Genomic DNA, 20,327 nt, shown 5'->3' with positions numbered 1-20,327 from the left:
CCACTGCCTTCCCAGGCCATAGCAGAGAGTTAGATCAAAAGTGGAGCAGCCAGGACTTGAACCAGTACCCATATGGGATGCCGGCACTGCAGGCAATGGTTTTACCTGCTATGCCACAGCACTGCCCCCTGTATCTCTTTTTCTTGGTGATCTATATGTTTAGGAGTTTACCACTTTAATTAATCCTCTCAAAAAATTAGTATTAAATTTCACTAAATTTCCTATGCAACTGATTTCTGCTTTGATTTTTTATTTATTTATTAAATATTTATTTATTTATTTGAAAGCCAGAATTAAAGAGAGAGGGGGAGAGACAGAGATCTTCCATCCGTTGCTGTACTCCCCAAATCACTGAAACAGTTAGGGCTAAGCCAGGCAGAAGCCAAGAGCCAGGAGTTTCTTCCTGGTCTTGCATAAGGGTGGTAGGATCCCAAACACTCAGGCCATCTTCCGCTGCTTTCCCAGACACATTACGAGGGAGCTGGGTAGGAAGAACAGCCAGGTCTCAAACTGGTGCCTATATTTGATGTTGGTGTCACACGTAGCACCTTTAATGGCTATGCCACAATGTTGGCCCATGTTTTGATCTTTATTATTCTATTTCTTCTGTTTATTTTGGGTTTCCATTTTCTGCTTATTCTAGTTGCTTTTTAAAAAATTTTTTTTAAAGATCATTTATTTGAGAGGCAGAGTTACAGACAGAGAGAGGGAGGGAGGGAGAGATGGAGAGAGAGGTCTTCCATCAGCTGTTTCACTATCCAAGAAATCACAAAGCTGGAGCCGGGCAGATCCAGATCCAGAGCCAGGAGCCAGGAGCCAGGAGCCAGGAGCTTCATCCAGGTCTCTCACATGGATGCAGGGGCCCATGGACTTGGGCCATCTTCCGCTGCTTTCCCAGGCCATTAGTATGGAGCTGGATAAGAAGTGGAACAGCCAGGACACAAACTGGTGTCCATATGGGATGCCAGCACCACACGCGGTAGCTTAGCCTACTATGCCACAGCGCTGGCCCCTTCTTCTAGTTTCTTTCTTTCTCTCTCTCTCTCTCTTTTTTAAGATTTATTAGTGGGGCTTGCACCATGGCTCACTTGGTTAATCCTCCACCTGTGGCGCTGGCAAGCCATATGGGCACCGGATTCTAGTCCTGGTTGCTCCTCTTCCAGGCCAGCTCTCTGCTGTGGCCCAGAAAGCAGTGGAGGATGGCCCAAGTGCTTGGGACCCTGCACCCACATGGGAGACCAGGAGGAAGCACCTGGCTCCTGGCTTCAGATTGGCATAGCTCTGGCCGTAGCGGCCATTTTTGGGGTTAACCAATGGAAGGAAGACCCTTCTCTCTGTCTCTCTCTCTCTCACTGCCTAACTCTATCTGTAAAAAAAAAATAAAAAGGCCGGCGCCGCGGCTCACTAGGCTAATCCTCCGCCTAGCGGCGCCGGCACACCGGGTTCTAGTCCCGGTCGGGGCGCCGGATTCTGTCCCGGTTGCCCCTCTTCCAGGCCAGCCCTCTGCTGTGGCCAGGGAGTGCAGTGGAGGATGGCCCAGGTGCTTGGGCCCTGCACCCCATGGGAGACCAGGAAAAGCACCTGGCTCCTGGCTCCTGCCATCGGATCAGCGCGGTGCGCCGGCCGCAGCGCGCTGGCCGCGGCGGCCATTGGAGGGTGAACCAACGGCAAAGGAAGACCTTTCTCACCTGTCTCTCTCTCTCACTGTCCACTCTGCCTGTCAAAAAAAAAATAAATAAATAAAAAATAAAAAATAAAAAAAAAATAAAAAAAGATTTATTTGTTTATTTAAAAGGCAGAGTTACAGAGAGGCAGAGAGAGTCAGGGAGAGAGAGAGACAGAGAGAGAGAAAGTCTTCCATCTGCTGGTTCACTCCCCCAATTGCTGCAACAGCTGGAACTGGGCTGATTTGAAGACAGGAGCCAGGAGCTTCTTCTGGCCCACACGGGCGCAGGGGCCCAAGCACTTGGACCATCCTCTACTGCTTTCCCAGGCCATAAACAGAAAAGTTGGATGGGAAGTGAAGCAGCTGGGACTCTAACTGACACCCACATGGATGTGGACACTGCAGTGGCTTTACGGGCTATGCCACAGTGCCAGTCTCTTACTCTAGTTTCTTAAGGTAAAAGTTGAAATCATGACTCTTACAATTTTGAAATATACAGAACTCTTGAATACACCCTTAGTTTGTCTGTTATTTCCTGTGACTGGATTCGGGTTATATATCTTTGGCAAGAATTCCACCAAAGTAGTGCTATATTTTGCTCACTACAGCCTACCAGGTTGAACGTGACATTGAGTGATCCCATTACTGATGATGTCTGGGGCAGTGTAGCAGATGCCTGTTATGCTGACATCCCATATGGGCACAATTCAACTCCTGGCTGCTCTAATTCTTTTTTTAAAAATTTATTTATTTATTTAAAAGACAGAGTTACAAAAAGAGAGAAGGAGAGAAAAAGAGAGAGAGGTCTTCCATCCGATGTTCACTCTCCAATTGGCCTCAAAGGCCAGAGCTGTGCCAATCCGAACCCAGGAGTTTCTTCTGTGTCTTCCACACGGGTGCAAGGACCCAAGGATTTGGGCCATCTTCCACTGCTTTCCCAGGCCACAGGAGAGAGCTTGATCAGAAGTGGAGCAGCCAGTGGCTTTACCTGCTACGCCACAGCATTGGCTCCTGCTCCACTTCTGATCCAGCTCCTTGTTGGTGGCCTGGAAAAGCAGCAGAAGAGGTGCTCGCGTGGGAGATCCCAGATGAATCTTCTGGCTCCTGGCTTTAGCCTGGCCTAGCCCTAGTGACTGAAGTCATTTGGGAAGTAAACCAGTGGATGGAAGAATCGTCTCTCTTCTGTTTCTCTGTAGCTTTGAGTTTCAAATAAACAAATAAATTAAAAAAAAAAAAAAAGTATGTTTGCTCATCATCTTCATGCTGAAGTTTCTCCTTTTTCATTAATAAGCATTTTGTGATAAAGTACTGTGCATCTATATGAATATCTTATTTATTAGAAGACTTTAAAATGGTTTTTATTTTATGGATTCACAGATTTTTATTGTAATTAGGCTGTAATTTATCATTTATCATGATCTTCATTTGTCTCCATTATTATTATTGCCCTATTATTTGCTTACTTCTTAGCTTTCTGGCCATACTAATGTGTCTCAAGCTTATCTTGTACTTCCCTACTCCAGATTCTAGATCAATCATTTCTCCACAGAGCCAGTGGCACTAAGTGTGCTATTCTAATTAACAAATACACCTATCTAATATATGTAAAAACTGCCAGACAATGGAAATGAAAATTTTAATACATTAATTCTTCTTAGGTATTGACAGATAAGATAAAAATCTACAATTTGGTACAGACATGGAGGTAAAATATGCATCAAAACTTAATCCATAGTAAAGAACAATACTTACCTAGTTCAATACATGTTATTCCAAGAGACCATACATCTACTTTGCCATCATACTGCCCTTCATCCATGGCTAAAATTACCTCTGGGGCCATCCTAAAAATATAAAATATACATTTAAAGTTTAAAAATGTATATAATTCTTTAAAAATTAATAACCATCAACTTGGAGAACATGGTTTGAATTCCAGTCAATACACTTGGACATAAGAAGTTTTAAAATGGGAAATAAGTACATCAGAGGTTGTGAAGTAAATATATTTTTAAAAACCTTTATATATTGAAAGACAGACAGAGAGAAAGATAGACAAAGTGTGAGAGAGCTCCCATATGCTCATTCATTCCCCAAATGCCAACAATGGCTGGAGCTGGGCCAGGGTCATAGCCAGGAGCAGGAAGCTCAATCCAAGTCTCCCATATGGGTGGCAGAAACTCAATTACTTGAGACATCATTACGCTCTCCCAGGGTCTGTGCTGGCAGGATGCTGTAATTAGCAGCCATAGCCAGGAACTGAACCTAAGTACTCAGATATGGGATATGAATATCTTAACCTTTATCTTAACCACGAGGCTAAAGGTCCAACCTATGAGGTAACATTCAGTAACTCAAATAAGAGTATGACATTTGGGGCCAGTGCTATCGCCTAGCAGGTTAAAGGGCCACCTGCAATGCTGGCATCCAATATAGGAGCCAGTTCAAGTCTTGGATGCTCCTCTTTTTTTTTGGGGGTGGGGGGGGACAGAGTGGACAGTGAGAGAGAGAGACAGAGAGAAAGGTCTTCCTTTGCCATTGGTTCACCCTCCAATGGCTGCTGCGGTCGGCGCACCGCGCTGATCTGATGGCAGGAGCCAGGTGCCTCTCCTGGTCTCCCATGGGGTGCAGGGCCCAAGCACTTGGGCCATCCTCCACTGCACTCCCGGGCCACAGCAGAGAGCTGGCCTGGAAGAGGGGCAACTGGGACAGAATCCGGCGCCCCAACCAGGACTAGAACCCGGTGTGCCAGCGCCGCAAGGCGGAGGATTAGCCTACTGAGCCGCAGCGCCGGCCGAGAACAATGTTCTTCAAATATTTGTATTCATTTACCTCCTAAAATTTATAAAGATTATATCTTACCTTGCACATTTCTGGATAACAACATTTTATAAATTTAATAGTTACAAAAGATGTAAAAGTACAGCATACACGTATACTGTATATTGTACACATATTTTAACGAGATTTAAAATGTGGAATTGCATGACTTCATTCAATTTACTAATCACACTGCTTTATAACCTTATTAGCAGAGCCAGTCTTCATGGTAATATCAATCAAACAGATGAAAATTACTTGGTCAGAAAAAAAAATCTGGCTTTACATTTCAATGAAAACAAACATGTTAACTTGTTTCCAGGAAACCATTTCAGTTTTGAATTCTACATAGAAGAAAAAGGGGAGAGGGGTGAAAGGTATTGGGAGAAAAAGCAAGAGTAAAAGTAAGGGAAGGAAGATATATAGAAAGGGACAGAGTCTCTCAGTCTCTCTCTCTCTCTCTCTCTCATATTTATTTATTTATTTATTCAAAAGGCAGAGATGGGGTGGGGAGAGACAGAGATCAATCTTCTATCCAAGGGTTCACTCCCTAAATGGCCCCAGTGGCCACGACTGGGCCAGGCAGAAGCTAGGAATCTGGAATTCCATCTGGGTCTGCCATGTGGGTGCAGGGGCCCAAGGACTTGGGCCATCTTTCCTTGCTGTTATTAGGCATGTTAGCAGGGAGCTGGATTGGAAGCGGAACAGCCAGGACTCTAATTGGCACCAGATGAGATGCTGGTGCTGCAGGCCATGGCTTAACACACTTTGCCACAGTAAGGACAGGATCTTGTCATCAGTTTGTGCCCTGATCCTTCAAAATTTCCCCAAGATGTTATTACATTGGCAAAATGTCTCTGGTTGCCTCTAAGGCTTTCACGTCACAGAGCAATATGTCACCATAATATTCACGACATAGGAAGCCTTTCGTTTATAAAGCAGAACAAAGCAAGATTGAAAGGTAGATGAGAAAGAATATGCAGTTGATCTAAGACATCACATCACACTCTGTACATAAAGAGGACCCACAGGGAAGTTAAAGATCTGAAAAAGTATTCCCTTCAAATTTTACTGATAGATACCTGATTTTTTAAAAGATTTATGTATTTATTAGAAAATCAGAGTTACGTAGAGAGAGGGACAGAGACAGAGACAGAGAGAGAGAGAAAACTTCCATCCATTGGTTCACTCCTCATATGATTGCAAATGGCAAGGCCTTGGCCATGCCAAAGCCAGGAGCATCATCTGGGTCTCCCACATGGGTGGCAGGAACCCAAACCCTTAGACCATCTTCTGTCCTTTTCCCAGACCACTAGCAGGGAGCTGAGTTGAAAGTGGAGCAGCTGGGACACAAACTGGCACACACATGGGATGCTGGCATCACAGGTGGGAATTTTGCCTGCTATGCCACATGGCCATACCCCTAGTTAATTATTTATGAATGAAACTAGATAATGTCTAGGTCTGTTTAAAAATAATGGGGTAGGCAAGAAAAGAGAGTACATAGGGTAGTCCTGGCCATGTGGTATTGTTGGGCTGAGTGGTGGGTACATATGACCAGTATTTCTGACACTAAAAAGTCAAAACAAAATAGGAGAAACTCAAGTCCCTGTGTTCAAGGATTCTTAGTCTAAATATCAATGATACAGTAAATATCCAGCCACTGTGGCCATTTGGGGTGTGAACCTGCAGTTGGAAGATTTAGCTCTCTCTCTGCCTCTGCTTCTCTGTAACTCTGCCTTTCAAATAAAAATAAATCTTTTTTTAAAATCTTTTTTTAAAAAATATTTATTTATGTATTTGAAATTCAGAGTTACACAGAGAGGAGAGGCAGAGAGAGAGAGAGAGAGAAAGAGGTCTTCCATCCGATGGTTCACTCCCCAGTTGGCTGCAACGGCCGGAGCTGTGCCAATCCGAAGCCAGGAGCTAGGAGCTAGGAGCTTCTTCTGGGTCTCCCATGTGGGTGCAGGGACCCAAGGACTTGGGCCATCTTGCACTGCTTTCCCAGGCCATAGCAGAGAGCTGGATCAGAAGAGGAGCAGCCAGGACTAGAACCGGTGCCCATATGGGATGCCTGCGCTTCAGGCCAGGGCATTAACCTGCTGTACCACAGTGCCAGCCCCAAAATAAATTAAAAAAATTTTTTTGACAGGTAGAGTTTGACAGTGAGAGAGAGAGACAGAGAGAAAGGTCTTCCTTTCCGTTGGTTAACCCCAAAAATAGCCGCTACTGCCAGAGCTATGCCAATCTGAAGCCAGGAGCCAGGTACTTCTTCCTAGTCTCCCATGTGGGTGCAGGGTCCAAGCACTTGGGCCATCCTCCACTGCCTTCCGGGGCCACAGCAGATAGCTAGACTGGAAGAGGAGTGACCAGGGCAGAATTCGGTGCCCCAATCGGGACTAGATCCCGGAGTGCCGGCGCTACAGGCAGAGGATTGGCCTAGTGAGCCGCGCGCTGGCATAAATAAATCTTAAAAAAAAAAAAATCCACACACGAATTACCACTTATTATGTCTATCTCTCCCCCTATTTGATTGTTTCAATTTTTTTCATCCCCACACCCCATTTATGATGCAAATCCTAATAGGAAAGCAACTGTGGCAAGGACAACATGAAAAAATAAAATGCAGAAGCATTCCAAGTCCATAGTTAAAACTAAATGTAATGCTTAAAGTAAAACTGTCTAAAAACCGCAGTGTATTTTTAGGGGAAAAAAAGACATCTGAAAAAAAAATACTTTACCTATTTCAATCAGGAGTATTAACATCAGATAGGAATATTCTTACCAATAAGGCGTTCCCACAAAAGAATTGGCAGGAGATGCCATGGATGCAGATCCAAAGTCAGCAAGTTTCACTTGGCCTGGTTCTGTCAGAAGAATATTTCCTGCTTTGATATCTCTGGGATTAAGAAACACAGCAAATTATTTATTTTTTCTCATTAGACTGTGTTTAAAATGATAAAAATCAGGTAAGAATTCATAAAACAGGGAAAGATAAATCAAAATAATTAAATGAGAATCCCATAATTGTGGTAAAGAGATGAAGACAAAAAAATACAGAACCCAAGTAAGAATACTAGTATAGTAACAATTTTCTGAGACAAATACCACTAAAAAACAAAAAACAAAAAACAAAACAAAGTAAGGTGATTACAGTATATAATCTATATTTAAGCCTCTGTTTATTGGTACAAACCATGGCTTTTGAAATATACCTCAATTAGGTAACAGCCATATCATAATGTGTAAGATTTCTGAGAATCTAATTTAAAATAAAAAAGAAAACAGAAACTTATCCTACAAAGTTGGTTTTTAAGAGATTATTCATATCATTTCCAAACTTTAGCACAGTTATAATTAAATAAGAAACAAAACTAAAACATAATACAATATTACTGATATCAGATTTACTTTGAAACTTAACTTTCTCCAAACTTAAGAAAATGAAGAATATTTTTATAATGGGACTCTATGTCCAATAGGCATTATAACAATAATCTAATCTTTCAAAAAATTATTGTCCTACAAACAATACTATGTGAATCTATTTTCCTTCCAGTTTTTTTTTGTTTTTTGTTTTGTTTTTTAATTAAGAGGTAGTCTGAAGTTAAAAAAGCCCTAGGTTCTAATCCAAACCCTGTGATCCATTTATTTACTACTACAAATGTTTCCCTTAGGCTTTATTATCATCACCTAAGAAATGACAGCCTATTAATTCACATTGGCCCTGTTATATAGTTTAATATGTACTGCCTGATTTATATATATATAATTTTAAAATGCTGTTTCCTTCTAAAACAGCCAAAACCAATACCAGTGACAAAAATGCACTATAAAATGTGTTAACTTCAGTTATTTTTTTTTCATCAAAGATTACTAAGGATTAATGCTCAAAAGCATAGTCTTAAGTAGCTTTTATTTATCCATGATTGGAATAATCAATGAAAGAGATTTCAGTTTTAGCTCTCTACATAAACTTTGGGAAATTACAGTAAGAAATTGGAGCATCATTTTGTTCAAATGTAAAATGAGAAAAAAAAGATTACATGATTCCTTACATCCCTTTCAGTTTGCAAATTGACTCTACAATTAAATTTCTATGGCAAATCTATGAAGTGTACATATTTAGAAGATCCAGCAGCACATATAAGTCAAAAAGTATCTTAAACAGTGATACAAAGAGTATCAGTATGTTCGTTTTAATACACTAACAATCCAAAAATAAAAAAAGATTATATAATTCAAATTGACTATATCCAACAAAAATTTCAGGGTTAATAAATTCTAGATTTGATAGATACAACAAGCCATTTGCTTGTCAATATTTAATGATTTTCAAAGCACTTACCTATGGATCATAGTATGAGAATGTAAATAGGCTAGTCCCTGTAGAGCACCATGTGTAATTGCTGCTATTTCCACTTCTTGTAATGGCTTTTTGTGAACTTAAAATAAGAGTGTATTTAAAAATAATTATTACATAGAACATCTTTGTTTTCTAAATATACTTATCTAATATATGGGTATATTTTAAAAGCTGACATTTAGCAAGAAAAAATTTCTATAACAAAATGATAAAATTATTGAACTTTCTAATTAATACATAGTTGTGCCAGCAGTTAAAAAGTATAATTCTCAGCCAATTTTCCTTTTAATTTACAATATTGAACAATTACTTGGTGAGTATAAAAACAAAAATACCAAAGAAATTCTTTCTTTTAAAAAAAAATATTTCAGCAGCGTCGGTGACTAGGGGTGAGGGGAGACACAGAGAGATAAGACAGAGATTTCCCACTTACTGGTTCACTCCCCAAATGTGTGCAAAAGTGAGGGCTAGGCTAGGCCAAAGCTGGGAACTGGAATTCAATCCAGGTTTCCCATGTGAGTGGCAGAGACCCAATGATTTAAGCCACCACCTAGAGTCCACCTTAGCAGGAAGCTGGAAGGCAAAAGGGAGCTGGGACTCAAACCCACATACTCCAATATGGGATGTGAGCATCCCAACCATTAGGAAATATGGCTACCCCAGACATTTTACTTTATTCTCATTTATCTATCTTTAACTTGTACAGAAAGAGGACCAAATTGAATGAAAAAGAATCCTGACAAATGTAAAGTCATGATGACAGACAAACTGCCTCTTTTATGCTACTATTTAATATTTAATAAGGATAACACATACTGAGAATATGAAAAAGGTTAAGGATTTTTTTCCAGAAATCTCATGCTATTCAGTTATTAAACATTACACAATTTCTAACTGAATTAGTCTATTAATAAATTTCTTTTTAATTGGAGCGACAATTAATTGGAATTAATTTTTAAGTGTGTGTGTGTGTGAGAGAGAGAGAGACAGACTGAGAGAGACTGACTCAGAAAAGAGAAAGAAAGCTCCCATCCAGTGGTTCACTCTTCAAATGCCTTTAAAGGTCAGGATTGGGCTGAGAGGAGGCCAAGAGCTGGGAACTCAAGCCAAGTCTCACATGTGGGTGGCAGGAAGCCAGTTACTTGAGCCATCACCACTGCTTCTCAGGGTCTAACCTGTAAAAGCTGAAGTCAGGAGATAGAGATAGGTATCAAATCCAGGCAATCCAAGTTAATTTGAGGGCGTCTTAACCACTAGATCAAATGCCTGCCCCAATACTTTTATAATTATTGAAGGAAACCTACCTTCTAGTAAATCTGAAGCAGATCCTAAACAATATTCCATTACAAGCTACATGGAAAGAAAAGTTATAAAAGCATTAAAATACATTTTTACAAGATTCTATTTGAGATCAAAATTTTACCAAGAAGTTAAGAAAATTGTTTGTGGTAAAACAAACTCCAGTCATCATTTACATTTTATCAATAATATTCAGCAATATGGTAAATGGATATATAAAACTAAGCCACTGATACCTCAGTCTTTTAATAATGCCATATATAATTACCAAGTACAATTAGAAAGGAATAACATATTCTATGACGATTAGCCTGTAAAAACAAAACTGATCATTGTTAGGAGGCAGAAAACTGTTCTCTGGAACTACATATACAACGGCTTGGTTACAGCTTGAATGTTTCCTTTAAAGCAAACACAAAGTACCATCTATGTGCCAGGTATTTTAAATATATTAACCGATTTAACCCTTGCAACAACCTTGAGGGAGGTCTAGTATTACACTTGTTTCATAAATGGAGAAACTTTGACAGAGTGGTAACCTAGCCAATGTCACTGCTTATTCTTAAACCATAGCTTCACTTACAGGTGTCACCACCACCCCATCACCAAAATTAAACTGCATTAAAATGTAAAAAAAATTAAAAACCTAAAACTAAATTGCATTTATTAAAATGATAATCAGTTGTGCTTATTAATTTTTCAAAATAAGAGGTAATTCCTATTCAAAGAAATTTAATCTTTGTCTTACAAGATATACCTTATTATACACATATACCATTATAGATACTACCATGTCCTAGCAATGGTAACAACAGGGTAAAATTAATCTGTACTTCTTATAATAAAGTGCCTCAATTCTCTAACTTTAGTATTATTCAATCAATAAATCAGTATAAGTTCAAATTTCATAAAGATTTGACCAAACTGCATCAAGATTATTTTGGTAAAATGGACATAATATATTTGTATCAAAAAACTGTTAACTTTCATCCTCAACTAATGGAACTATTTTCACAATGTTGAATCCTTGCATTAAAACACATGGAAGGTATTTTACATTGAGGTCAGCAGAATTCTAGAAATGCTGCCCTTTCAGTCTCAGTATGAACAATTATTTCAGGTGTTTTCACATGTTTCTACACAAGCAGACACTCTGAATTAGTTCATTCTTAACTTACAACCAAAATTACAAAGAGAGAACAGATACCAACCCATGCTGTGTGTTCACGTAAATAGCAGCCTTTGTATTCTATACTGTTGGGATGCTTTATTCTTTGTAGAAACTTGACTTCTTTAATAATGTCCTGCCATTTCTGTGGGGAGAAAAGAAAAGGGCAAAGAATTATGAATTGGTGTTCTAACTCTAAGAAAGCTATAAAAATAGGTTATAAAATTACAGAAGAAAAAAATAATTACTAGAAAAAGAAGGGTTAACAAGAACATACACCTTTGCTTAACCTGAATTTTATAAAGGTTTATTTATTTATGTATTTGGGAGGCAGAGTTACAGGCGAGAGACCTAGAGAGATCTTCCATCTACTGGTTCACTACCTAAATGGCCTTAATAGCTGGGGCTGGGCAAGGCCAAAGCCAGGAGCCTGGAACTCCATCTGGGTTTCCCATATGGGCACAGGAGCCAAAGGACTTGGGTACTCCTTTGTTGCTTTCCCAGGTGCATTAGCAGGGAGCTAGATCAAAAGTTGAACAGCTGAGACTTAAATCAGCATAAATAAGGGATGTGAGTGTGGCAGGCAGCGGCTTAACTCGCTGTACCACAAAGCTAGCCCCTAATTTGTAATTTTTAGATGAAATATCAAAATATAAAAATTTTAAAATAACATTCATAAAGTTTACAATGCAATTATATAATTTACAAAATTATTTCATTTGAGGTACAAAAATTTTAGTTTGATAAAATTTATCAGCAAAGAGCCTTATAAAATTCTATAATCCTAGGATAGCCCTGTGGTGTAGTGGATTAAGCCACCATCTGTGATGCCAGTATCCCATATGTGCCTGGGAAAGAAGCTAAGGATAGCCCAAGGAATTGAGCCCCTGCCACCCACATGGGAGACCCAGATGAATCTCCTGGCTTTGGCCTAGCCCAGCCTTAGCAGCCATTTGGGGGAGTGAACCAAAGAATGGAAGATCTGTGTGTAGGGTGTATAGGGTGTGTGTGTGTGTGTGTGTCTGTTTCCTTCTTTCTATAACTCTTTCAAATAAAATAAATAATAAATCTTAAAAAAAAAAAAAAGAGGATGTATTCTAAATAGTTACTCTTAAGAAGCAACCAAGAACTCTTAAAAATACAGGTACTGGCCGGCGCCGCGGCTCACTAGGCTAATCCTCCGCCTAGCGGCGCCGGCACACCGGGTTCTAGTCCCGGTCGGGGCGCCGGATTCTGTCCCGGTTGCCCCTCTTCCAGGCCAGCCCTCTGCTGTGGCCAGGGAGTGCAGTGGAGGATGGCCCAGGTGCTTGGGCCCTGCACCCCATGGGAGACCAGGAGAAGCACCTGGCTCCTGGCTCCTGCCATCGGATCAGCGCGGTGCGCCGGCCGCATCGCACTGGCCGCGGCGGCCATTGGAGGGTGAACCAACGGCAAAGGAAGACCTTTCTCTCTGTCTCTCTCTCTCTCTCACTGTCCACTCTGCCTGTCAAAAAAAAAAAAAAAAAAAAAAATACAGGTACTTGGGCTGGCGCCGTGGCTCACTAGGCTAATCCTCCACCTGCGGCACCGGGTACTAGTCCTGGTTGCTCCTCTTCCAGTCAAGCTCTCTGCTGTGGCCCGGGAAGGCAGTGGAGGATGGCCCAAGTGCTTGGGCCCTGCACCTGCATGGAAGACCAGGAGGAAGCACCTGGCTCCTGGCTTTGGATTGGCGCAACGCGCCAGCCATAGCAGCCATCTGGGGGATAAACCAACGGAAGGAAAACTTTTCTGTTTCTCTCTCACTGTCTAACTCTGCCTGTCAAAAAAACAAAACAAAACAAAACCAAAAAAAACCCAGGTACTTGGGTCCATACTCAGAGGTATGGTGTGGGAAAGGGACTAAGAATTTGTTTTTCTTGTTTTCTTTTTTTTAAGCTTTACTACTGATTTGGACTATGTAATTCAGAGAAGGGAAAGTAGTGTAATCAAAAACCTTAAGATATGCTTTCTACTAGATTTATTCTTTTAAAAAAAGACTTATTTATTTATTTGAAAGGCAGAGTTACAGAGGAAGAGGCAGAGGCAGAGAGAGAGAGAGAAAGAGGGGGAGAGAGAGAGAGAGAGAAATTCTTCCATCTGCTAAATCATTCCCCAAATGGCCACAATAGCCTGAGCTGGGCTGATCCAAAGCCAGGAGTCAGGAGCTTCTTCCAGGTCTCCCATATGGGTGCAGAGGCCCAAAGACTTTGGCCATCTTCCACTGCTTTCCCAGACCATCACAGAAAGCTAGATCAGAAGTGGTGCAGCCATAAATTCAGAAAACCTGCTTTATGGCTTTAAATTTTAAATTTTACTTATTTGAAACAGAAAGATAGAGATCTCCCATTCATTGGTTTGCTCCCTAAATGCCAGCAATAGCAGAAGCAGAGCCACTCTAATATGGGATGCCAGCATCCCAAGAGTCATCTCAATCACTACTCCAAACAACAGCCATTCTGCAAGTTTGGATGAGAATTTATTACGCATACTCCTTGGATTTCTGATTTAGCCCCTAAAGACTTTTGTTTCTTAATCATAAAAAAATCTTAAAGGGCATCCACTTTTCTTCAGCTAGTAAGATACTGAAATTTATGGATGAGCTAATGGGCTGGTATCACTGCTTTTAAGTGGCTTAAAACTGAAAGATCTTATGTTGAGAAATAAATTTTGCATTTTTATCTTTTAAGTCTATTTTTCAATACCTGATTTCAAACTCCTTGTATTATTATATCCTAGTGTATTCACCATGAAAGCAAGACTTACAGTAAAATAGATTCCAAAAAATAGTAGGAAAACAAAATCTTTGTAGCAAATACTAAAATAGTAGGAAAAATAGTAAAAATAGTAGGAAAACAAAATGTTGTGGCATAGCAGGTAAAGCTGCTGCCTGAAACACTGCTGCCTGAAACACTGCTGCCTGAAACACCGCTGCCTGCAAAGCTGATATCCCATAGTGGCACTGGTTCGAGTCCCAAGTGCTCCACTTCTGATCCAGCCCATTGCTAATGTGCCTGGGAAAGCAGCGGAAGATGGCTGAAGTGCTTAGGCCCCTACACCCACATGGGAGACCTGGAAGAAGCTTCTAGCTCCCAGCTTCGGCCTGGCACAGTTCATACCATTGCAGCCATTTGGGGAATGAACCAGTGGATGGAAGATCTCTCTTTGGGGCCGGCACTGTGGCATAGTGGGTAAAGCCACTGCCTGCAGTGCTGGCATCCCATATGGGTGCCAGTTTGAATCCTGACTGCTCCATTTCCGATTCAGCTCTTTGCTATGGCCTGGGAAAGCAGTAGGAGATGGCCCAAGTCCTTGGGCCCCTGCAGCCTTGTGGGAGACCTGGAAGAAGCTCCTAGGTTCGGATAGGTGCAGCTTCAGTTGTTGCGTCCATCTAGAGAGTGAACCATCAGATGGAAGGCGTCTCTCTCTCTCTCTCTCTCTCTCCTTCCTTCCTCCCTCCCTCCCTCCCTCCGCCTCTCTGTAACTCTGCCTTTCAAATAAATAAATAAATCAAAAAATAAAATCTCTCTCTTCTCTCTTTCAGATCAATAAAATATATCTTTAAGGTCTTTTGGCACACTGATCAAGGTACTGGTTGGGATGCCTGCATCCCATGCTGGAGTGCCTAGATTTTACTTCCAGCTCCACTTCTGAGTTCAGCTTCCTACTAATATGTACCCTGGAAAGCAATGGGTGATGGCTCAAGTAGCTGAGACCCTGCCACTCACATGGGCGACCTGGACTGAGTTCCTAGCCCCTGGCTTTAAGCTTAGTCCAAGCCTGGCTGCTGTAGACACTGGAAAGTCAGCCAGCAGACAGAAGACATCTCTTTGTCTCTTTGCCTTTCAAATAAATTTTTAAAATACTAAGGTCCATTTAATATAGTAGCAATAATTTACTTTTTTTTTTTTTCAGATTGTTACACACTTCCTATTGATTAAAATTTAGTTTAGGCTGGCGCCGCGGCTCACTAGGCTAATCCTCTGCCTTGCGGCGCCAGCACACCGGGTTCTAGTCCCGGTCGGGGCGCCGGATTCTGTCCCGGTTGCCCCTCTTCCAGGCCAGCTCTCTGCTGTGGCCAGGGAGTGCAGTGGAGGATGGCCCAAGTGCTTGGGCCCTGCACCCCATGGGAGACCAGGAGAAGTACCTGGCTCCTGCCATCGGATCAGACCTTTCTCTCTGTCTCTCTCTCTCACTGTCCACTCTGCCTGTCAAAAAATAAAAATAAATAAATAAGTAAAATTTATTTTATTTATTTACATTTTAAAGCTCTATTTATTTAAAAGGTAGAGTGACAGAGAGAGAGAGAAAGAGAGAGAGAGAGAGAGAGAGATCTTCCATCCTCTGGTTCATTCCTCAAATGGCTGCAACAGCCAGGTCTGTACCAGGCCAACGCCAGCAGCCAGGAACTCCACCCTGGTCTCCCACATGAGTGCAGGGACCCAAGCACTTAGGCCATCTTCTTCTTCTTCTTCTTCTTTTTTTTTTTTTCCCACAGTCAGGAGCAAGCGCTGGGAATCGAACCTGCGCCCCCTGACAGGGACGCCTGCCCTTAGCAACCTGCTCTTTTTTAATTATTATTTTTTTTATTTTTATTTTTTGACAAGCAGAGTGGACAGTGAGAGAGAGAGAGACAGAGAGATAGGTCTTCCTTTGCCGTTGATTCACCCTCCAATGGCTGCCGTGGTTGGCGCACTGCGCTGATCCGATGGCAGGAGCCAGGTACTTATTCTGGTCTCCCATGGGGTGCAGGGCCCAAGCACTTGGGCCATCCTCCACTGCACTCCCTGGCCTTGGCCACAGCAGAGAGCTGGCCTGGAAGAGGGGCAACCGGGACAGAATCCGGCACCCCGACTGGGACTAGAACCCGGTGTGCCGGCACTGCAAGGTGGAGGATTAGCCTAGTGAGCCGAGGTGCCGGCTGGCCATCTTCTGCTGCTTTCCCAGGTGTATTAGCAGGGAGCTGGATGGGAAATGGAGCAGCTGATACTCAAATAAGCACTCTGATATAGTACACTGGTGTTGTGTGCAGTAATTAAACTGCTGTGTCACAAAGCCAGTCCTAAACAATTTTTAAACATCTACAAATATTATATTCAACAAAATTTACTGTCAAGAATATTAATTAGCCCTTTAGAAACTGACAATGCCTCCAAAATACACATAGAATAATATAGCAAACAACAGTTTAAAAAGTTAAAAATCATAGGTAAAAGTTACATAGCTTTTGGGATACCAGTAATGTTGTATATATGGCTCTATGTAATAGATTATAAAAGAAAAGTAAGATATACATTTAAGATTAGTATACATTTATTTCTGTACACTGTGCTTTAAAAAAATTCCACCCATTCTCTGCAGTTAAAAATAGCATGTCTTTCTCTAACATGCCAATAAAAGTATACATATTTAACCCACCTCAGTAGACTGCTTTCCACTGTAAGACATTTTCTTGATAGCCACCACTTCATTGGTACGCACATCTCGTGCCTAAAATTAAAAAAAAATGTTGTTTTAAAATGAACAGATTAAATCAGCACAATCATTTCTTTGAGAATAAAAGCACTTATAAGCTATCATGTGAAAAAGGACATAAAAACTGCTTTTAGGGGAGAAGCAATAGGGAGATATAAGTCAAAGAATGCAAAATACCAGACATATAGGATGAACAAGTCTAAAGATTAATAATAATGTAGATTACAGGCACCAGGCTGCTCCACTTCCCATCAAGCTCTCAGCTATGGCCTGGGAAATCAGTAGTAGATGGTCCAAGTCCTTGGGCCCCTGCGCCAGTGTGGGAGACCTAGAAGAAACTCCTGGCTCCTGGCTTCGGATTGGCGCAGCTCTGGCTATTGTGGCCAATTGGGGAGTGAACCAGCAAATGGAAGACCTCTCTCTCTCCCTCTCCTTCTCTCCGTGTAATTCTGAATTTAAAATAAATAAATAAATGATTAAAAAATAAAAAAAATGTCGATCTAATAATAATGTAGAATGAGGAATAAAGTTAATAAAATTCTATGGTATTACAGACTTAACAAAAGTAAGATGTTAGCTGCTCGTTTCTATGTGAGATGACAGGTACGTTAACCTACTTCACTATAGTAACCATTTTATTGTTTCTACTATTCTATAACTGCATATTGGAAATCTCAGATATATACAACAAATTAAAAAAAATTTTTTTTTCTTTGAGAGTCAGAGAGAGAAAGAGAGACAGAACAGAGTTCCCATTCATTCACTGGTATACTCTTCAAATGCTTGCATTGGCAAGGACTGGACTGGGTTGAAGCTGGAAGACACAACCCAGAACTCAATCTAAGTGACCCATGGAAGTGGCAGAAACCAAATTACATGAGCCATCACTACTGCCTCCTCCTAGAGCTGGTTATAAGAGTTGCTGCCAGGTATTGAACCCAGGCTCTCTGATGCAGGATATCAACAACTTAATTGGCTTCTGAACCTCTAGGCAACTGCCTACCCCTACAACAAAATTTACTCACAAAAGCACAAAAATAATCCTGCTCAAAAGAAAAAAAAATAAAAAAAAAAAAGCAAAACCCTGTATCAAAGGCACTGCTCCCCCAATGCATACTGATACAATTTCAAAAATATACACAATATTTATTTTCGAAAGAGATATATTCAAAGAGGACATAGTCTATCCTCTATCTAATCCTTTCTACTCTACCCAGCAAATACCATATCATTCTACATGACTGACTCTTAAATTTTATTAAAGTATAATTTCTTAATCTCATCAAAGAATACATTTAATGTCTGTATTATTTACTGGATGTAAACCATACTCAAAATCATTGCATCACATTAAGTGCCTACATGCCAATAATTTTCTCAATGGGATTTTTTAAATAAAGATTTATTTATTTGAAAGCCAGAGTTACACAGAGAGAGTAAAGGCAGAGAGAGAGAGAGAGAGGTCCGCCATCCAATGGCTCACTCCCCAGTTGGCTGCAAAGGCTGGAGCTGCACTGATTCGAAGCCAGGAGCCAGGAGCCAGGAGCTTCTTCCGGGTCTCCCATGCAGGTGCAGGTCCTTGGGTCATCCTCCACTGCCTTCCCAGGCCATAAAAGAGAGCTGGATCGGAAGTGGAGCAGCCGAATCGGCACCCATATGGGATGCCAGCGCTTCAGGCCAGGTCATTAACCCACTGCGCCACAGCACCAGCCCCAATGTGATTGTTATATAAGGCCCATCTGTATTTACAAAATACTCTGTTTTTCCTATATTCTATATTCCTCCACATTATTGTGTAGGGAGAAAAAAGAAACAAGTTCAGATTCAGACAAAACTGTATTTCAGAAAAAAGAATGTTTTTGTAATGCCTATTTCCTGGGTCCTACTTTCCTTATTTTGTGTCCAATCTAGAAGTCAAACAAATGTTAGCAACATAAAACATACACAGACACAGCCTGTGTCCAACATGTTCAAACAAAGAGATTTTACTAGGATGTATAACTAAATGTTAACAATGGCTATCTTTGCATCATGAAATCACAGATGGAATTTTTCTTACATCTATTTGTCTTCAATTTACAAATGGGAAGTAAACCAGAAGCACAAACTGTAAAGAATTTGAAACATTTTCTATAGAGCAAACATTTTAGGTGTGGTTGTATTCCTAAGGTTCCCATAAGGAAAGAGACTAAATCCATAATTTTACCATAATATTAAACAGCTATATACTATTTGTTGCTATGAGAAAATTGGTTCCCATTTTCTACAATACATTTACCGATTAAAATCTACTCTACACACACACACAATAGGTTCAGAATTGTCAAACAATATCCCTGTGAGAAAGTCACTAGACTTAGAATATCTAACCAAATAACATGTCCAAGGTAATTAGATTACTTCTTCTCCTAAGAACTAGATTAGTTGTTCTCTCCTCCCTTTGTGTGTTTATGCTGCTCATTTATAATATGCTTAGGTTCATTTGTTACAGTTTGCATTCCATTTGGGTTTCACTCAAGCATGGCTGATAATATTTTGCTTTTTAAAGATCCATTTATTTATTTGAAAGGCAGAGCTACAGAGAGGCAGAGGCAGAGGCGAGAGAGAGAGGTCTTCCATCCGCTGGTTCACTCCCCTGGTGGTAACAATGACCAAAGCTGACCTCATCTGAAGCCAAGAGCCAGGAGCTTCCTCCGGATTTCCCACATGGGTGCAGGGGCCCACTGCTTTCCCAGGCCATAGTAGAGAGCTGGATTGGAAGTGGGGCAGCTGGGACACAAACCAGCGCCTATATATGATGCACCACAGACAGTGGCTTCACCCACTATACCAAAGTGCTAGCCCCACTGATAATATTTTTAATGAACATGACATAAAATTCACTCATCATAGTGAACACAATTAAGCAGATACCAGCCCTGGCAAAATTGAATGAAACTACTGTAAATATACATGCATAGGTATTTATGTGAACTTAATTTTTTATTTCTCATGGATTACTATCTAGAAATGGGATGTGTAGCTTATATGGTAATTATATGTTTAACTTTATAAGAAATTGTCAAACTGTTTTCCACAGTGCCAAGACCACTTAGCATTCCACCAACAATGTATGAGATTTCCAGGTGTTCTACTTACTCATAAGCTATATGTATTTCCTGAATTTTTTCCTTTCTGTTTTTTTTTTATAATGTAATTTATTTGAGTGGCAGATGTACAGAGAGAAAAGAGAGGGGGGGGGGGGGGAGAGAGAGATCTTCTATCCACTGGTAACTGCCCAGATGGTTGCAATGGCCAGTGTTAGGCCAGGATGAAGCCAAGAGCCAAGAGCTTCTTCTGGGTTTCCTACATGGGTGCAGGGGCCCAAGCGCTTGGGCCATCTTCCACTGATTTTCCCAGGCACATTAACAGAGAGCTGGTTCACAAGTCAAGAAGATGGGACTCAAACCAGGATGCCAGCGTTGCAGGTTCATGGCTTTTACCTGCTACACCTCAACATCGGTCTCTTTTTAATTTTT

At 40.9% G+C, this 20,327-nt stretch overlaps 1 protein-coding gene across 6 annotated transcripts in view; it reads right to left on the bottom strand.

The window, feature by feature from the left end:
• Positions 1 to 20,327, bottom strand: part of TAOK1 (TAO kinase 1) — a 176,922-nt gene that overhangs the window by 67,241 nt on the left and 89,354 nt on the right. For all 6 annotated transcript variants that reach the window (XM_051824587.2, XM_051824588.2, XM_070061154.1 and 3 more), the window contains 6 exons: positions 16,753 to 16,824; positions 11,363 to 11,464; positions 10,157 to 10,202; positions 8,835 to 8,931; positions 7,272 to 7,385; positions 3,419 to 3,510 (listed from right to left, as the gene is read on the bottom strand). In XM_051824587.2, the coding sequence (XP_051680547.1) occupies positions 3,419 to 3,510; positions 7,272 to 7,385; positions 8,835 to 8,931; positions 10,157 to 10,202; positions 11,363 to 11,464; positions 16,753 to 16,824 (523 nt within the window). The remainder of the gene's footprint in view (positions 1 to 3,418; positions 3,511 to 7,271; positions 7,386 to 8,834; positions 8,932 to 10,156; positions 10,203 to 11,362; positions 11,465 to 16,752; positions 16,825 to 20,327) is intronic.

This window comes from Oryctolagus cuniculus, chromosome 17 (genome assembly GCF_964237555.1).
Source record: "Oryctolagus cuniculus chromosome 17, mOryCun1.1, whole genome shotgun sequence".
Lineage (NCBI taxonomy): Eukaryota > Metazoa > Chordata > Mammalia > Lagomorpha > Leporidae > Oryctolagus > Oryctolagus cuniculus.
The sequence above is the reverse complement of the archived record's forward strand: the minus strand, read 5'-3'. Positions and strand labels throughout refer to the sequence as shown.